This window comes from Ranitomeya imitator, chromosome 4 (genome assembly GCF_032444005.1).
Source record: "Ranitomeya imitator isolate aRanImi1 chromosome 4, aRanImi1.pri, whole genome shotgun sequence".
Taxonomy (NCBI): Eukaryota; Metazoa; Chordata; class Amphibia; order Anura; family Dendrobatidae; genus Ranitomeya; species Ranitomeya imitator.
In genome coordinates this window covers 643,217,661-643,232,924 of record NC_091285.1, presented here as the reverse complement: position 1 = coordinate 643,232,924, position 15,264 = coordinate 643,217,661, and the positions used below count along the sequence as shown (strand labels likewise).

The 15,264-nt window shown below is 48.3% G+C and overlaps 1 protein-coding gene across 1 annotated transcript in view; it reads left to right on the top strand.

Annotated features, from left to right (window-relative positions):
• The window catches only part of IKBKB (inhibitor of nuclear factor kappa B kinase subunit beta), a 90,124-nt gene that overhangs the window by 22,682 nt on the left and 52,178 nt on the right, over positions 1–15,264 (top strand). The window contains exons 7-20 of the mRNA XM_069766909.1: positions 64–153; positions 447–571; positions 668–775; positions 3,549–3,678; positions 3,893–4,087; positions 6,915–7,029; positions 7,126–7,249; positions 7,359–7,510; positions 7,981–8,042; positions 8,659–8,768; positions 8,952–9,001; positions 9,088–9,187; positions 9,503–9,650; positions 11,673–11,737. Of these exons, the coding sequence (XP_069623010.1) occupies positions 64–153; positions 447–571; positions 668–775; positions 3,549–3,678; positions 3,893–4,087; positions 6,915–7,029; positions 7,126–7,249; positions 7,359–7,510; positions 7,981–8,042; positions 8,659–8,768; positions 8,952–9,001; positions 9,088–9,187; positions 9,503–9,650; positions 11,673–11,737 (1,574 nt within the window). The remainder of the gene's footprint in view (positions 1–63; positions 154–446; positions 572–667; positions 776–3,548; positions 3,679–3,892; positions 4,088–6,914; positions 7,030–7,125; positions 7,250–7,358; positions 7,511–7,980; positions 8,043–8,658; positions 8,769–8,951; positions 9,002–9,087; positions 9,188–9,502; positions 9,651–11,672; positions 11,738–15,264) is intronic.

Here is a 15,264-nt window from a genome sequence, read left to right as displayed (position 1 = left end):
GAATTACAGGGAGCTGGTTATTTGTGGCTGTCGGGACCATCGTTTCTTATTTGTTTTTTTCAGTTCATCCATAAGATAATTGATCTGGGCTACGCCAAGGAGCTGGACCAGGGCAGTCTGTGCACCTCCTTTGTGGGCACCTTGCAGTATCTGGTGAGCAGACCCCCGTCACATAGTCAGGACGATGCCGGCCCTGCCGCGTAATGGATGGCTGAGCTCTGAATAATGTGTAATATGTCACGGCCCCCTGTTCAGTGATGGTTGGCAGCGGTCTTCAGACCCCCACTGATCGCCCAGAGTATGGAGCAGCAGCGCTGAGACTTTGATCATTCCCATGTCCCTCCATGCGGTGGTCTCCATAGTGTTTCCTTCCTGGATGATGAGGAGTGTGTATAGTTAGGAGATGTCTAGGAAACGAGCTGTGTCTGATTTCTCGTATGTCCCAGGCCCCGGAATTACTGGAGCAGCAGAAGTACACCGTGACCGTGGACTACTGGAGCTTCGGCACGCTGGCCTTCGAGTGCATAACGGGATTCCGGCCCTTTCTTCCTAACTGGCAGCCGGTGCAGTGGTGAGACGCCGTTGTGTCCTTTACCGTAGGTTGTCCTTCAGTGACCCCACTGGATGGGACCACTCACCTGTGTGTTTTTTTTTTGGGGGGGTGCAGGCACAATAAGGTCCGGGAGAAGAACAACGAGCACATCGTGGTGTATGAAGACCTCTTGGGAGCGGTGAAGTTCTCCAGTGTCCTGCCAATGCCTAACCACCTCACCGGGTAATATCTCATCCCTCCTTGGTCTGGTGGGGTCTTCTTAGGAGTGGGCTCTGCTGCTCTTCCACCTTCATTCGTTTCAAATATCTGGTCTTTTCCTGGAAAACTCACATCCGGCACCTGCCACTTTACATTAGAAGACCGTTGGATGGAATGCCTGAGTGGTTCTAAGACTATTTTTTTTTTTTCGTGACACATTGTACTTTATAGTAACACTAAATTTACACTGACATATTTTGAATATATTAAAAAAGAAAAAAAAGCACACAAAATAGTTAATAATTCACTTTTCCCATGTGTCTGCTATAGATTGGTATTGTTTTTTATATGGCCATTTTTTTTTAAGCTAAGCTACTTCATTTAGTAATAGTCTGAGTTTGGCTACTTGAGTAAGCAGGGTTTTTTTTCATGGATTTTAGCCTGGAAAACTCACAATTTCCACCAATTATTTTCAATAGAAAAAAATCTGTTCTCCAGATCATATTGCAGATTGGTCCCATTGAATAAGGGTGCTTCCCTGTCGACGTGCGTCTGCTAATTCCCGAAAGAGGCCCAAGGATCTGCCTCGAAATTCTATTTACCCCAAGAGTACATACCATTAAAGTAGTATAAAAGGTGCAAAAATTAAAAAGGCAGAGAATAAATATCCAAGCAACATGTTTCAGAGCTGCACGGCCCCTTATAGTAACATAGTAACATAGTTAGTAAGGCCGAAAAAAGACATTTGTCCATCCAGTTCAGCCTATATTCCATCATAATAAATCCCCAGATCTACGTCCTTCTACAGAACCTAATTGTATGATACCTGACAGCGGACAATGCAGGTGTGAAGCATGTTGCCTGGGAGCGCAGCGCATGTTTCGTTTCTGCCTTTTTTAATTTTTGCGCTGTTGTGTTCAACTATTTTTTGTGCCTTTTTATACTATTGGATCAATATAGCGATTCTATTAATAAGATGTGAGTCACGGCTATCGTTTATACTGTGGATATTACTGGAGTATTTTGCCGTGCACCTGAACAAGTTTGAGACCCCCGTGCACCTGATCAGTGTTGGGACCCCCACCGCTCACGTCGTCCTTTGTAACCTGTCTCCCCGGTCGCAGAATACCCCTTTAATCTGAAATGTACCTTCTGCTTTATGAGGTCTTCAGGCTTCTACGTTTACAATTCTGTATTCCACCACTAGGGGGTGCTCACTCCATACTGAATTTAATAGGAGATGTCTACAGTAGACTCCTAAGCTCCCCCTGGTGGTGACTACAGACAAAGTTTTGTCATATTTTTTTTTTTTTGTGGTTCTGCAGCGGGTGACGGTGCTCTGACATAAAGCTTTAATAACACAGAATAAGGCTGGTTTCACATTGGCGTTTTTTCGGGTGCGTTTTTGCGGTAAAAAACGCAAAAAAACGCATGGTGAAAAAACGCATGTAAACGCGTGTAAACGCTGCGTTTTTTTGACGCATGCGTTTTTGCATGTGGTGAAAAAAACGTGGCGTTTTGACGCGTTTACATGCGTTTTTACATGCGTTTGCGTTTTTTAAATGCATGCTGAGAAATGTGTGACAGCTGCCAATCATCAAAATAAAGTAAAAAAAACCACTATAAACAGAAATAGTTAAGGGTAGGGGTAGGGTTAGGTGTAGGGATCATAACCCTAACCCTAAAGGGATCCTACCCCTAACCCTACCCCTAACCCTAAGGGATCCTAACCCTACCCCTAACACTAACCCTAAGGGATCCTAACCCTACCCCTAACCCTAAGGGATCCTAACCCTAACCCTAACCCTACCCTTAAGGGATCCTAACCCTACCCCTAATCCTAACCCTAACCCTAACCCTAAGGGATCCTAACCCTAACCCTAAGGGATCCTAACCCTACCCCTAACCCTAACCCTACCCTTAAGGGATCCTAACCCTACCCCTAACCCTAATCCTAACCCTACCCCTAACCCTACCCCTAACACTAACCCTAAGGGATCCTAACCCTACCCCTAACCCTAAGGGATCCTAACCCTAACCCTACCCCTAACCCTAACCCTACCCTTAAGGGATCCTAACCCTACCCCTAACCCTAATCCTAACCCTACCCCTAACCCTAAGGGATCCTAACCCTAACCCTACCCCTAACCCTAACCATAAAGGGATTAGGGTTAGGGTTAGGATCCCTTAGGGTTAGGGGTAGGGTTAGGGGTAGGGGTAGGGTTAAGTTCCCTTTATCACCTTTATGTTGGGGGGTGGCATATCAGTGTGTTTTCTGTTTTTTTAATAAAAAAACGCATGCGTTTTTTACAGCAAAAAACGCATGCACCAAAAAACGCATGCGTCCCCATTGACTCCAATGTATTTTTTGACCCAAAAAAAACGCATAAAAACGCATGCGTTTTTTTTTTGGTCCAAAAAACGCTTCTAAAAATACTACAAGTAGCATTTCAGAAAATGAACGCATGCAGTAAAAAAACGCATGCGTCAAAAAACGCGACCAAACGCGTACACAAAAAAACGCATGCGTTTTCAATGTTAAATATAGGGAAAAAAAACGCATGCGTTTTTTTGAAAAAAAAACGCTGCAGACAAAAACGCAAGTGTGAAACCACCCTTAGCTATTGAGATAATAGACGTGTGGACATTTACCTTTATAGAGTCCTGGCCCCCAAAAAAGAGACTTGTGCAGCCTTTTATCCAATTACATAAGGTGGTGTTGTATCTTATGGATATGTATTTCTTATGAAATTGCATTCTTAAGGAATACATTTTTCTATTGCTTTCTTTGCTGTAGGATCTTGGCTAGTAAACTAGAGTGCTGGCTACAGCGCATGCTAATGTGGCACCCAAGACAGAGGGGCACAGATCCACAAAATCCAGAAATCGGCTGTTTCCAGGCTCTGGACTCCATTCTTGGCCTCAAGGTAAGAGCCCAAAGTCTGTATCCGTTACTTCACCACTGACCCTACATGCCCGCCATGGCTCGTTGCCCCCACCATGGTAGTCACTGTGTAAGTGGCTCTCTGGAATGGGCAGGAGTCCAACTTTTTATGTACCATGACCCGTTCCTGGTGCTGTCCTGTCCTGTATCTTTGGCTATGTTCGCACCTATCAGTTTTGTTACATTTTTTTTCCCAGCTGCTCTCCGTGCTGAATATGGTGTCCGGCTGTGTTCACACCTACCCTGTGACTAACGGCGAGATCCTGCAGTCCCTGAAGAGCCGCCTGCAGAAAGACACTGGGATCCCGGAGGAGGATCAGGAGCTGCTCCAAGCTTCAGGCTTGGCCCTAAATCCTCACCAGCCTCTGATACAATGCGTGTCGGACAACATGGTGAGGACCTGCACTCGCTGTAGTGTACGCCTCACATGAGGGCAGGGTGGGGAGCAGGGGCTGGAGGCTGAGGCTACCACCAATGACATAGGTGATACATGTGTGATTGGTGGAAATTCCACTGCAGGGACCCCCAAAGATCCCCAGAATAGGGTAGCCATGTCCACCGTATGAGTGGAGCGCTAGTGCTTATACGTGACCACTGCTCGATTCACCGGCTACAGGCGTGGTGATCACACATGCGCACTACCACATCTTTCACAACAGGTCAAGGGACCCCTGTCAGGGAATCAGTGGTCCCACAAAGGGATCATGGGACCCCTGTCAGGGAATCGCTAGTGGTCTAATAAAGGGATCATGGGACCCCTGTCAGGGAATCATTAGTGGTCCGACAAAGGGATCATGGGACCCCTGTCAGGGAATCATTAGTGGTCTAATAAAGGGATCATGGGACCCCTGTCAGGGAATCATTAGTGGTCCGACAAAGGGATCATGGGACCCCTGTCAGGGAATCATTAGTGGTCTGATAAAGAGATCATGGGACCCCTGTCAGGGAATCATTAGTGGTCCGACAAAGGGATCATGGGACCCCTGTCAGGGAATCATTAGTGGTCTAATAAAGGGATCATGGGACCCCTGTCAGGGAATCATTAATGGTCCGACAAAGGGATCATGGGACCCCTGTCAGGGAATCATTAGTGGTCTAATAAAGGGATCATGGGACCCCTGTCAGGGAATCATTAATGGTCCGACAAAGGGATCATGGGACCCCTGTCAGGGAATCATTAGTGGTCTAATAAAGGGATCATGGGACCCCTGTCAGGGAATCATTAATGGTCCGACAAAGGGATCATGGGACCCCTGTCAGGGAATCATTAGTGGTCTGATAAAGAGATCATGGGACCCCTGTCAGGGAATCATTAGTGGTCTAATAAAGGGATCATGGGACCCCTGTCAGGGAATCATTAATGGTCCGACAAAGGGATCATGGGACCCCTGTCAGGGAATCATTAGTGGTCTAATAAAGAGATCATGGGACCCCTGTCAGGGAATCATTAATGGTCCGACAAAGGGATCATGGGACCCCTGTCAGGGAATCATTAGTGGTCTGATAAAGAGATCATGGGACCCCTGTCAGGGAATCATTAGTGGTCCGACAAAGGGATCATGGGACCCCTGTCAGGGAATCATTAGTGGTCCGACAAAGGGATCATGGGACCCCTGTCAGGGAATCGCTAGTGCTCCCACAAAGGGATCATGGGACCCCTGTCAGGGAATCGCTAGTGGTCTGATAAAGGGATCATGGGACCCCTGTCAGGGAATCGCTAGTGGTCCCACAAAAGGATCATAGGACTCCTGTCAGGGAATCATTAGTAGTCTGATAAAAGGATCATGGGACCCCTGTCAGGGAATCGCTAGTGGTCTCACAAAAGGATCATGGGATGAGAGATGGTGTGAATTGATATGAGCGGCTATGTGCGTGATCTTCTTGAGATTAGCCGGCCTGGGTGCAGGGTGACACACGTCTCCGGGCTGGCTAATCAAAAGAAGCTGCCGGGAGATAAGAAGTGGTTCCAGAGCTCCCATCCAGTGGCTCCAGAAAAATGATATGGCCACTGGCCCGGCTTCTGCACACCGACTCACACCAGCTATAATTACGCTTGAGGTACAGATGGAAGGCAGTGATCCGACTATGCAAGGCAGATTGTAGTCTGTTACCATGGAGACACATTGCACTGCAAAGTATTTTGTAGTCTGTTACCATGGAGACACATTGCCCTGCACAGTATATTGTAGTCTGTTACCATGGAGACACATTGCACTGCAAAGTATTTTGTAGTCTGTTACCATGGAGACACATTGCCCTGCACAGTATATTGTAGTCTTACCATGGAGACACATTGCACTGCAAAGTATTTTGTAGTCTGTTACTATGGAGACACATTGCCCTGCACAGTATATTGTAGTGTGTTACTATGGAGACACATTGCCCTGTACAGTATATTGTAGTCTGTTACCATGGAGACACATTGCCCTGCACAGTATATTGTAGTCTTACCATGGAGACACATTGCCCTGCACAGTATATAGTAGTGTGTTACTATGGAGATACATTGCCCTGCACAGTATATTGTAGTCTGTTACCATGGAGACACATTGCCCTGCGCAGTATATTGTAGTCTTACCATGGAGACACATTGCCCTGCACAGTATATTGTAGTGTGTTACCATGGAGACACATTGCCCTGTACAATATATTGTAGTCTGTTACCATGGAGACACATTGCCCTGCACAGTATAGTGTAGTCTGTTACCATGGTGACACATTGCCCTGCACAGTATATTGTAGTCTGTTACCATGGAGACACATTGCCCTGCACGGTACATTATATTTTGTAGTCTGTTACCATGGAGACACATTGCACTGCACAATATATTGTAGTCTGTTACCATGGAGACACATTGCCCTGCACAGTATATTGTAGTCTGTTACCATGGAGACACATTGCCCTGCACGGTACATTATATTTTGTAGTCTGTTACCATGGAGACACATTGCCCTGCACAGTATAGTGTAGTCTGTTACCATGGTGACACATTGCCCTGCACAGTATATTGTAGTCTGTTACCATGGAGACACATTGCCCTGCACAGTATATTGTAGTGTGTTACCATGGAGACATCTTGCCCTGCACAGTATAGTGTAGTCTGTTACCATGGTGACACATTGCCCTGCACAGTATATTGTAGTCTGTTACCATGGAGACACATTGCACAGTATATGGAGAGAATACTGATTTATGACTTTTTTCTTTTAATCCATTAGATAAACGATGGGCGTCCGGTGGAGAGCGACCTGATATTTCTCTTTGATAATCGGAAGACGGTGTATGAACCCCAGATTTCTCTCCGTCCCCATCCTGAAGGCGTGGCACATGTGTGTAAGTATTTTGGGTGGGGGTGGGGTGATGACGGTGACCGTGTTGGTAGAATTCCTTCTGCTCTTGTGTGTAACTCATCTGCTCCCCTATTTTCAGTGCAGGACCCCAAGTGTCCGTTATCGTATATTCATCTCCGTAGGGTGTGGGGCCAGATGTGGCAGACGATCCGCACGCTGAGGGAGGACTGTGCCCGGCTGCAGATGGGACAGCGTGCCACCATGTGAGTGACGCCGGATGTTTGATTACAGGGATCCTCACGGACGTCACTCGGGCCTGTGCTTTTCCTTGACTCCCCTGCTAGCTCCATAACGCGGCACTGTGTATTTTAGGGTGAACCTGCTGCGATACAACACCGAACTGTCCAAAAAGAAGAACCTGATGACCTCGGAGTGCGAGCAGCTAAAGGCCAAGCTGGATTTCTTCCGGAGCAGTATCCAGATCGACCTGGAGAAGTACAGCGAGCAGATGGAGTTTGGAATTAGTAAGTTCTTCCGTCAGACCGCAGTGGTAGCGCCTAATCTGTTGCAGACATTTTTCACTGTCGCCTTTTTGGATATGACGCTGGGGGCGCTGTTGCATTAGTTTCTATGAAAAACATCAGTGGTGAAAAGTGGTACTGCAGGCGACACAAACAACTCACTATAGCAATGAAAGTTGATGAAAGTTTCCATGAAAACTTTCAGGAAGGTAACTTATAAGCAGTGATCCACATCCTTCTTTTGTATATATGTATATATATATATATATATATATATATATATATATATATATATACTGTGTGTATGTGTATATATATATATATATATATATATATATATATATATAAAAAAAAATTTTTTTTCTTTTTTTGTGGATAGTAAACTATTATAAAATGATGTGTGCCGTTTTGCAACATTTACCTGTCTACGTGACCCTTGCATAGTCTCATTTATTATTATTGTTTTTTTTTAGCCTCTGAAAAGCTGCTTTCAACATGGAAAGAGATGGAACAGGCCGTACAAGAGTGCGGGCGGGTGAGTGAAATCTTCATTTTGTTTGCCAGAAGGGGATTCGAGACCATTTAACGGAAGTAGAAATAGTCAATGATGCACCCCATGGAGTGTGCCATAGTTATAATTGCATGTCATTATATTCTTACCCCAGACTTGACGTTGCATCGTATACAGGCAGGGATATGCATATGGCGGCAGAGCTTGGTCAGCTATGGGGTGGTGCATTCTGTATGGTTGGTGCACCAGATATTAGAACTGAAGGGAACACTAGACAGAGCCTGTGCTCTCAATCCCATAGAGTAAGGAGAGATTAAATGGAAGGTACGGCACAGGACACCTATAGTATAGTGTGTATGTATGGGGGCTGCACAGGGTTGATACAGGCAGATGCATTAAGTATTGCTATGGTGGGCTGCTCCAGCAGCTCCAGGGTCTCGGATCAGTTCTGCCAGGAATCCTTGTATTATATCGGATATTAAGCCAAGTAGGAATGGCTTCACGTAGATTAATAGGATTCTGCCATCAGGTCCTAATTTGGGATTGGTAGCTGGGCTGTAGCAGGGACATGAGCGACATTATCTATAGGACGTGTAACCAGTCTCCATCCTCACATTGTCCCCGTCTGTGTCCTGTGCAGGAGCAGGAGGTGCAGCACTTGGTGGAGAAAATGATGGCCCTGCAGACGGACAGCGTGGACTTACAGAGGAACCCTCTGGGCAGGAGAAACCGTGGCACCCTCGATGATATGTACGTGTGCCACAATCGGACATATCCCCTGTGATCTGCCATTTTTATATGGGCCCATGTTAGGCCGCAATGCCCGGGCTCCTGACCTGAATTAATGGTCCCAGGAGTTCTGCGGCTGACCACCATATAATCTGCTTGTGTGAATACCCCCTTACAGGCGATGTTTTCTGCTTTATTTAACAGAGAGGAGCAGGCTAAGGATCTGTACCGGAGGCTGCGAGAGAGGCCGAGAGGTGACCGGATCACCCCACCGTCCCTCCTCTGCACGGACGCTGCTCAGGTCTATGTCCTAAGATTGCGTGTCTCTGTTTTCTCGCAGATCAGAGATCAGTTGGTGATAGCCAGGAGATGGTGCGACTGCTCCTACAGGCCGTCCAGAGCTTCGAGAAGAGGGTGGCATTAATATATGACCAGCTGAGGTACGCCCTGAGTACGTCGCTTTCTGGACCGTGCGGTGTAGTTTTACTCTTGAGGGAGAGATCTTACTTAGGATCTCTCCCTCCAGTATTACACAGTGTGGTTTTCTTCTTTGGGATAGGTTCACACCCTGTAAAAACGCACACATTTGACCACCAGTTGCAGCTATTTTGCAGTGCACTGCATTGTAAAATCTTCATGGACAGCCGACCCCGGCGTACGAAGCAGTTTATTCTCCTCCCTTCATACTATTTATCAAGGACCCCATCGCCCACTTTACTCTTATACTCTTATGGTTTGGTTTTGGATCTTCACAGTAAGACAGTCGTTTGCAAGAGGAAAGCGTTGGATCTTGCCCCACGTCTGAAGGAAGTCATGACCCTAATGAGAGAAGATGAGAAAATGGTGGTAAAGAGACAAGAGAAGAGACAGCAGGAGCTGTGGGACCTATTGCGAATTGCCTGCGTGAGTGTCCATGCTCGTACACACTGTACTGGTAAAAGGGATTCTGAGATATTTAGAGGGGTTTTCCGTGCAGAAAAGTCTGCAGTCTCTCTGTGTGATTGTCGGCGGTCATGTAAGCTCATGTATGTGATTTGCCAACTGGCAGTCTCTACTAGAGTCTACTGTTCTTCTTCTTTGCAAAGTGCATACGTCGTGAGCGCCCACTCTCTCTGCAGATGCAGGGGTCACATGGAGTGACTGCCATTTTTTTTTTCCACCCTGAAAAACTATTTTCTCAGATGCATCATTGGGGGGACTCAGGAACCATGGGTTATATGCTGGCACCTGGAGGCTGACACTAAGAATATATCTCAGAAGAAAAGATGACTCTTTCCAGCCACCGACTTCCAGCTATTGAGTTTAGCTTTGTGTCACAATGGAAGCAGATAGGGCTCTGAGTTTGACTGGTCTTTGCCTTGGGTTTACCATCAGGACTGTCGGGTACGAAGCCCGGAAGGCTTAGGATTAGGGAACATGGGCCTTAGATGTCACATTTCTACCATTTCATTTAAGAAGCCTCTTTACCGTAGGTGAAAACCTATGGCGATATCTCCCTTTTTAATTTTTGCATGGTGGTCTTAAGCCAGGGTTGATTCACAAGCGCCAGATTCCTGTCTTGGTTATCCTTGTTCAGTGGAACTTGACTTTTCGGCCATAGGTTAGAACTGTCTGCCTGGACAGGGCCAACTCGGGGACCTCAATCTGATCTTGGATACCTTTCTGTCCTCTCCTTTTTTGCCGATCAGAGATATTTCTCCATTTCGACTTTCCTACTGGGTGATCTTTTCCCACTTAGCGATCTGTTCCATAAGACGAAGCTCCGAGCGGTGGTTCTCATGTGTCTTCCTTCTCTGGGACAGGGTGATCGTGCATTCTGCAACCTCCTCCTTAATGAGCACACTGCTCTCCTTACGCTAGGGATCTGTTTTTAATCTCCCGGAGAGGCTCTTACACAATCTGACATAGTCCAACCTGTGCAGTTCTGTCCGTCTCTCAGTTTTGTTCGGATGCCTTGTTCGTCATCCCGGTAAGTCCTTGCAGAGGTTGGACAGCCTCTAGGGCTACCATTGTTTGCTGGTTTCGATCTGCCAATGTGAACGATTGCGCTAATTTATGGCGCACTCCTTCCGTGTGGTAGACTCCTCTTTGGTCATATGTCTCCGGGCGTCTGTTCTTCTATTCCATAGGGCCATTACTTAGTCTTAGTCTTTAGTCCATATCTTTGCAGAGCTCTTACCTTTGCATAAGCCTTGGCATAGCGGTACCACAGGGAGCAGTTGCTTGGGTAGTAACCTGAGGGAATGCTATTCCATCTACAGTACTGGTAGTATTTCTCCCACCCTAGGGACAGCTTTAGAATGTCCCATGGTTCCTGTGTCCCCCAATAGATCGAGAGAAATGAATATTTTTGGTATTTGCCATAAAATCTTTCTCGCAGCCTTTAGCACACTCCCTTGTTTGGGGGTCTTGGTTTTGCTCCTGGCCTGGTGAAGGCTGGCCTGGTGAAGGTTGATGTATTCTTAATGTCATCTTCCCGGCGGCAGCATATAACCCCATGGTTCCTGTGTCTTCCAAAGAAGGCTACGAGAAAGAGATACTACTGTTAGTACCAAAAATTTTCATTTAAAGGGGTTATTTGGGGTAATAGCTGGAAATTGGTAAAACAATAAAACAAGCATTTCTTACCTGTTAAATACTACTCCACCACTCCCGTGATTCTCGAAGATCCTGCAGCAATTATTGTACGTCACTTCCACATGATTGCTGCAGCCAGTCACTGGCCTCAGCGGTCATGCTGTCATTTATAGTACTTGGACGATGGACATGATCACTAGGGGACCATAAGAGTGGCTAGGCTTTATTGTTAGCTAGCTATTACCTCATTTTTAACAGGCTCAGACGGTTCCTTTAATGGATCTAACGCTTTTACATTGATTTCTTTTGCTCTTGTGATGTGTCTTATAACTTTTATTTTCTGCTCAGAGCAAAGTACGAGGACCCGTAAGTGCTCCGCTACTGCCGCAGCCGCTTCCCCTGAGTCTGAGGAGGTATGTGATAATCTCAGTAAATCAATCTAATCTGGCACTAATCCTAAACTCGACAGCTGACAAAAACGGCTTAAAATGATCTACAGACGAAAGTTTCGAGATTTCTCTAAACTTCCGCGTCAGTCATTCATTTGAGGAATGCTGCAGTCAACTTCATGCCAAGATCGTCTGACAACAGGAAACAGTCAGTTATACACAATTGCGGAAAATGGAGACTGGATGGAGTTTAGGATTAGTGTGATAGTATCTCTGACCAAAACGCAGAAGACTAGATTGGGTGACATAATGCCTGAAAAAAGTCAGTGTTTTAAGGGTGAAGATAAACCGGTACACAGGTAAAAACCGTAAGAGAAGAGAGCATCTGTTACAGGGAAAGCCCACTGAGCACTGAACGCAGGTGGAGAGAGGGCATCTGTTACAGGGAAAGCCCACTGAGCTCTGAACGCAGGTGGAGAGAGGGCATCTGTTACAGGGAAAGCCCACTGAGCACTGAACGCAGGTGGAGAGAGGGCATCTGTTACAGGGAAAGCCCACTGAGCTCTGAACGCAGGTGGAGAGAGGGCATCTGTTACAGGGAAAGCCCACTGAGCACTGAACGCAGGTGGAGAGAGGGCATCTGTTACAGGGAAAGCCCACTGAGCACTGAACGCAGGTGGAGAGAGGGCATCTGTTACAGGGAAAGCCCACTGAGCTCTGAACGCAGGTGGAGAGAGGGCATCTGTTACAGGGAAAGCCCACTGAGCACTGAACGCAGGTGGAGAGAGGGCATCTGTTACAGGGAAAGCCCACTGAGCACTGAACGCAGGTGGAGAGAGGGCATCTGTTACAGGGAAAGCCCACTGAGCACTGAACGCAGGTGGAGAGAGGGCATCTGTTACAGGGAAAGCCCACTGAGCTCTGAACGCAGGTGGAGAGAGGGCATCTGTTACAGGGAAAGCCCACTGAGCACTGAACGCAGGTGGAGAGAGGGCATCTGTTACAGGGAAAGCCCACTGAGCACTGAACCCAGGTGGAGAGAGGGCATCTGTTACAGGGAAAGCCCACTGAGCACTGAACGCAGGTGGAGAGAGGCCATCTGTTACAGGGAAAGCCCACTGAGCTCTGAACGCAGGTGGAGAGAGGGCATCTGTTACAGGGAAAGCCCACTGAGCACTGAACGCAGGTGGAGAGAGGGCATCTGTTACAGGGAAAGCCCACTGAGCTCTGAACCCAGGTGGAGAGAGGGCATCTGTTATAAGGAGAGCCCACTGAGCTCTGAACGCAGGTGGAGAGAGGGCATCTGTTACAGGGAAAGCCCACTGAGCTCTGAACCCAGGTGGAAAGAGGGCATGTGTTACAGGGAAAGCCCACTGAGCTCTGAACCCAGGTGGAGAGAGGGCATCTGTTACAGGGAAAGCCCACTGAGCACTGAACGCAGGTGGAGAGAGGGCATCTGTTACAGGGAAAGCCCACTGAGCACTGAACCCAGGTGGGGAGAGGGCATCTGTTACAGGGAAAGCCCACTGAGCTCTGAACGCAGGTGGAGAGAGGGCATCTGTTAGAGGGAAAGCCCACTGAGCACTGAACGCAGGTGGAGAGAGGGCATCTGTTAGAGGGAAAGCCCACTGAGCACTGAACGCAGGTGGAGAGAGGGCATCTGTTACAGGGAAAGCCCACTGAGCTCTGAACCCAGGTGGAAAGAGGGCATCTGTTATAAGGAAAGCCCACTGAGCACTGAACGCAGGTGGAGAGAGGGCATCTGTTACAGGGAAAGCCCACTGAGCTCTGAACGCAGGTGGAAAGAGGGCATCTGTTACAGGGAAAGCCCACTGAGCACTGAACGCAGGTGGAGAGAGGGCATCTGTTACAGGGAAAGCCCACTGAGCACTGAACGCAGGTGGAGAGAGGGCATCTGTTACAGGGAAAGCCCACTGAGCTCTGAACGCAGGTGGAGAGAGGGCATCTGTTACAGGGAAAGCCCACTGAGCTCTGAACCCAGGTGGAGAGAGGGCATCTGTTACAGGGAAAGCCCACTGAGCACTGAACGCAGGTGGAGAGAGGGCATCTGTTACAGGGAAAGCCCACTGAGCTCTGAACCCAGGTGGAAAGAGGGCATCTGTTATAAGGAAAGCCCACTGAGCACTGAACGCAGGTGGAGAGAGGGCATCTGTTACAGGGAAAGCCCACTGAGCTCTGAACGCAGGTGGAAAGAGGGCATCTGTTACAGGGAAAGCCCACTGAGCACTGAACGCAGGTGGAGAGAGGGCATCTGTTACAGGGAAAGCCCACTGAGCACTGAACGCAGGTGGAGAGAGGGCATCTGTTACAGGGAAAGCCCACTGAGCTCTGAACGCAGGTGGAGAGAGGGCATCTGTTACAGGGAAAGCCCACCGAGCACTGAACGCAGGTGGAAAGAGGGCATCTGTTACAGGGAAAGCCCACTGAGCTCTGAACCCAGGTGGAGAGAGGGCATCTGTTACAGGGAAAGCCCACTGAGCACTGAACGCAGGTGGAGAGAGGGCATCTGTTACAGGGAAAGCCCACTGAGCTCTGAACGCAGGTGGAGAGAGGGCATCTGTTACAGGGAAAGCCCACCGAGCACTGAACCCAGGTGGGGAGAGGGCATCTGTTACAGGGAAAGCCCACTGAGCTCTGAACCCAGGTGGAGAGAGGGCATCTGTTACAGGGAAAGCCCACTGAGCTCTGAACGCAGGTGGAGAGAGGGCATCTGTTACAGGGAAAGCCCACTGAGCACTGAACCCAGGTGGAGAGAGGGCATGTGTTACAGGGAAAGCCCACTGAGCTCTGAACCCAGGTAGAGAGAGAGGGCATCTGTTACAGGGAAAGCCCACTGAGCACTGAACCCAGGTGGAGAGAGGGCATCTGTTATAGGGAAAGCCCACTGAGCTCTGAACCCAGGTGGAAAGAGGGCATCTGTTACAGGGAAAGCCCACTGAGCACTGAACCCAGGTGGAGAGAGGGCATCTGTTATAGGGAAAGCCCACTGAGCACTGAACGCAGGTGGAGAGAGGGCATCTGTTACAGGGAAAGCCCACTGAGCACTAAACGCAGGTGGAGAGAGGGCATCTGTTACAGGGAAAGCCCACTGAGCACTGAACGCAGGTGGAGAGAGGGCATCTGTTACAGGGAAAGCCCACTGAGCTCTGAACGCAGGTGGAGAGAGGGCATCTGCTACAGGGAAAGCCCACTGAGCTCTGAACGCAGGTGGAAAGAGGGCATCTGTTACAGGGAAAGCCCACTGAGCTCTGAACCCAGGTGGAAAGAGGGCATCTGTTATAGGGAAAGCCCACTGAGCTCTGAACCCAGGTGGAGAGAGGGCATCTGTTACAGGGAAAGCCCACTGAGCACTGAACCCAGGTGGAGAGAGGGCATCTGTTACAGGGAAAGCCCACTGAGCACTGAACGCAGGTGGAGAGAGGGCATCTGTTATAAGGAAAGCCCACTGAGCTCTGAACGCAGGTGGGGAGAGGGCATCTGTTACAGGGAAAGCCCACTGAGCACTGAACCCAGGTGGGGAGAGGGCATCT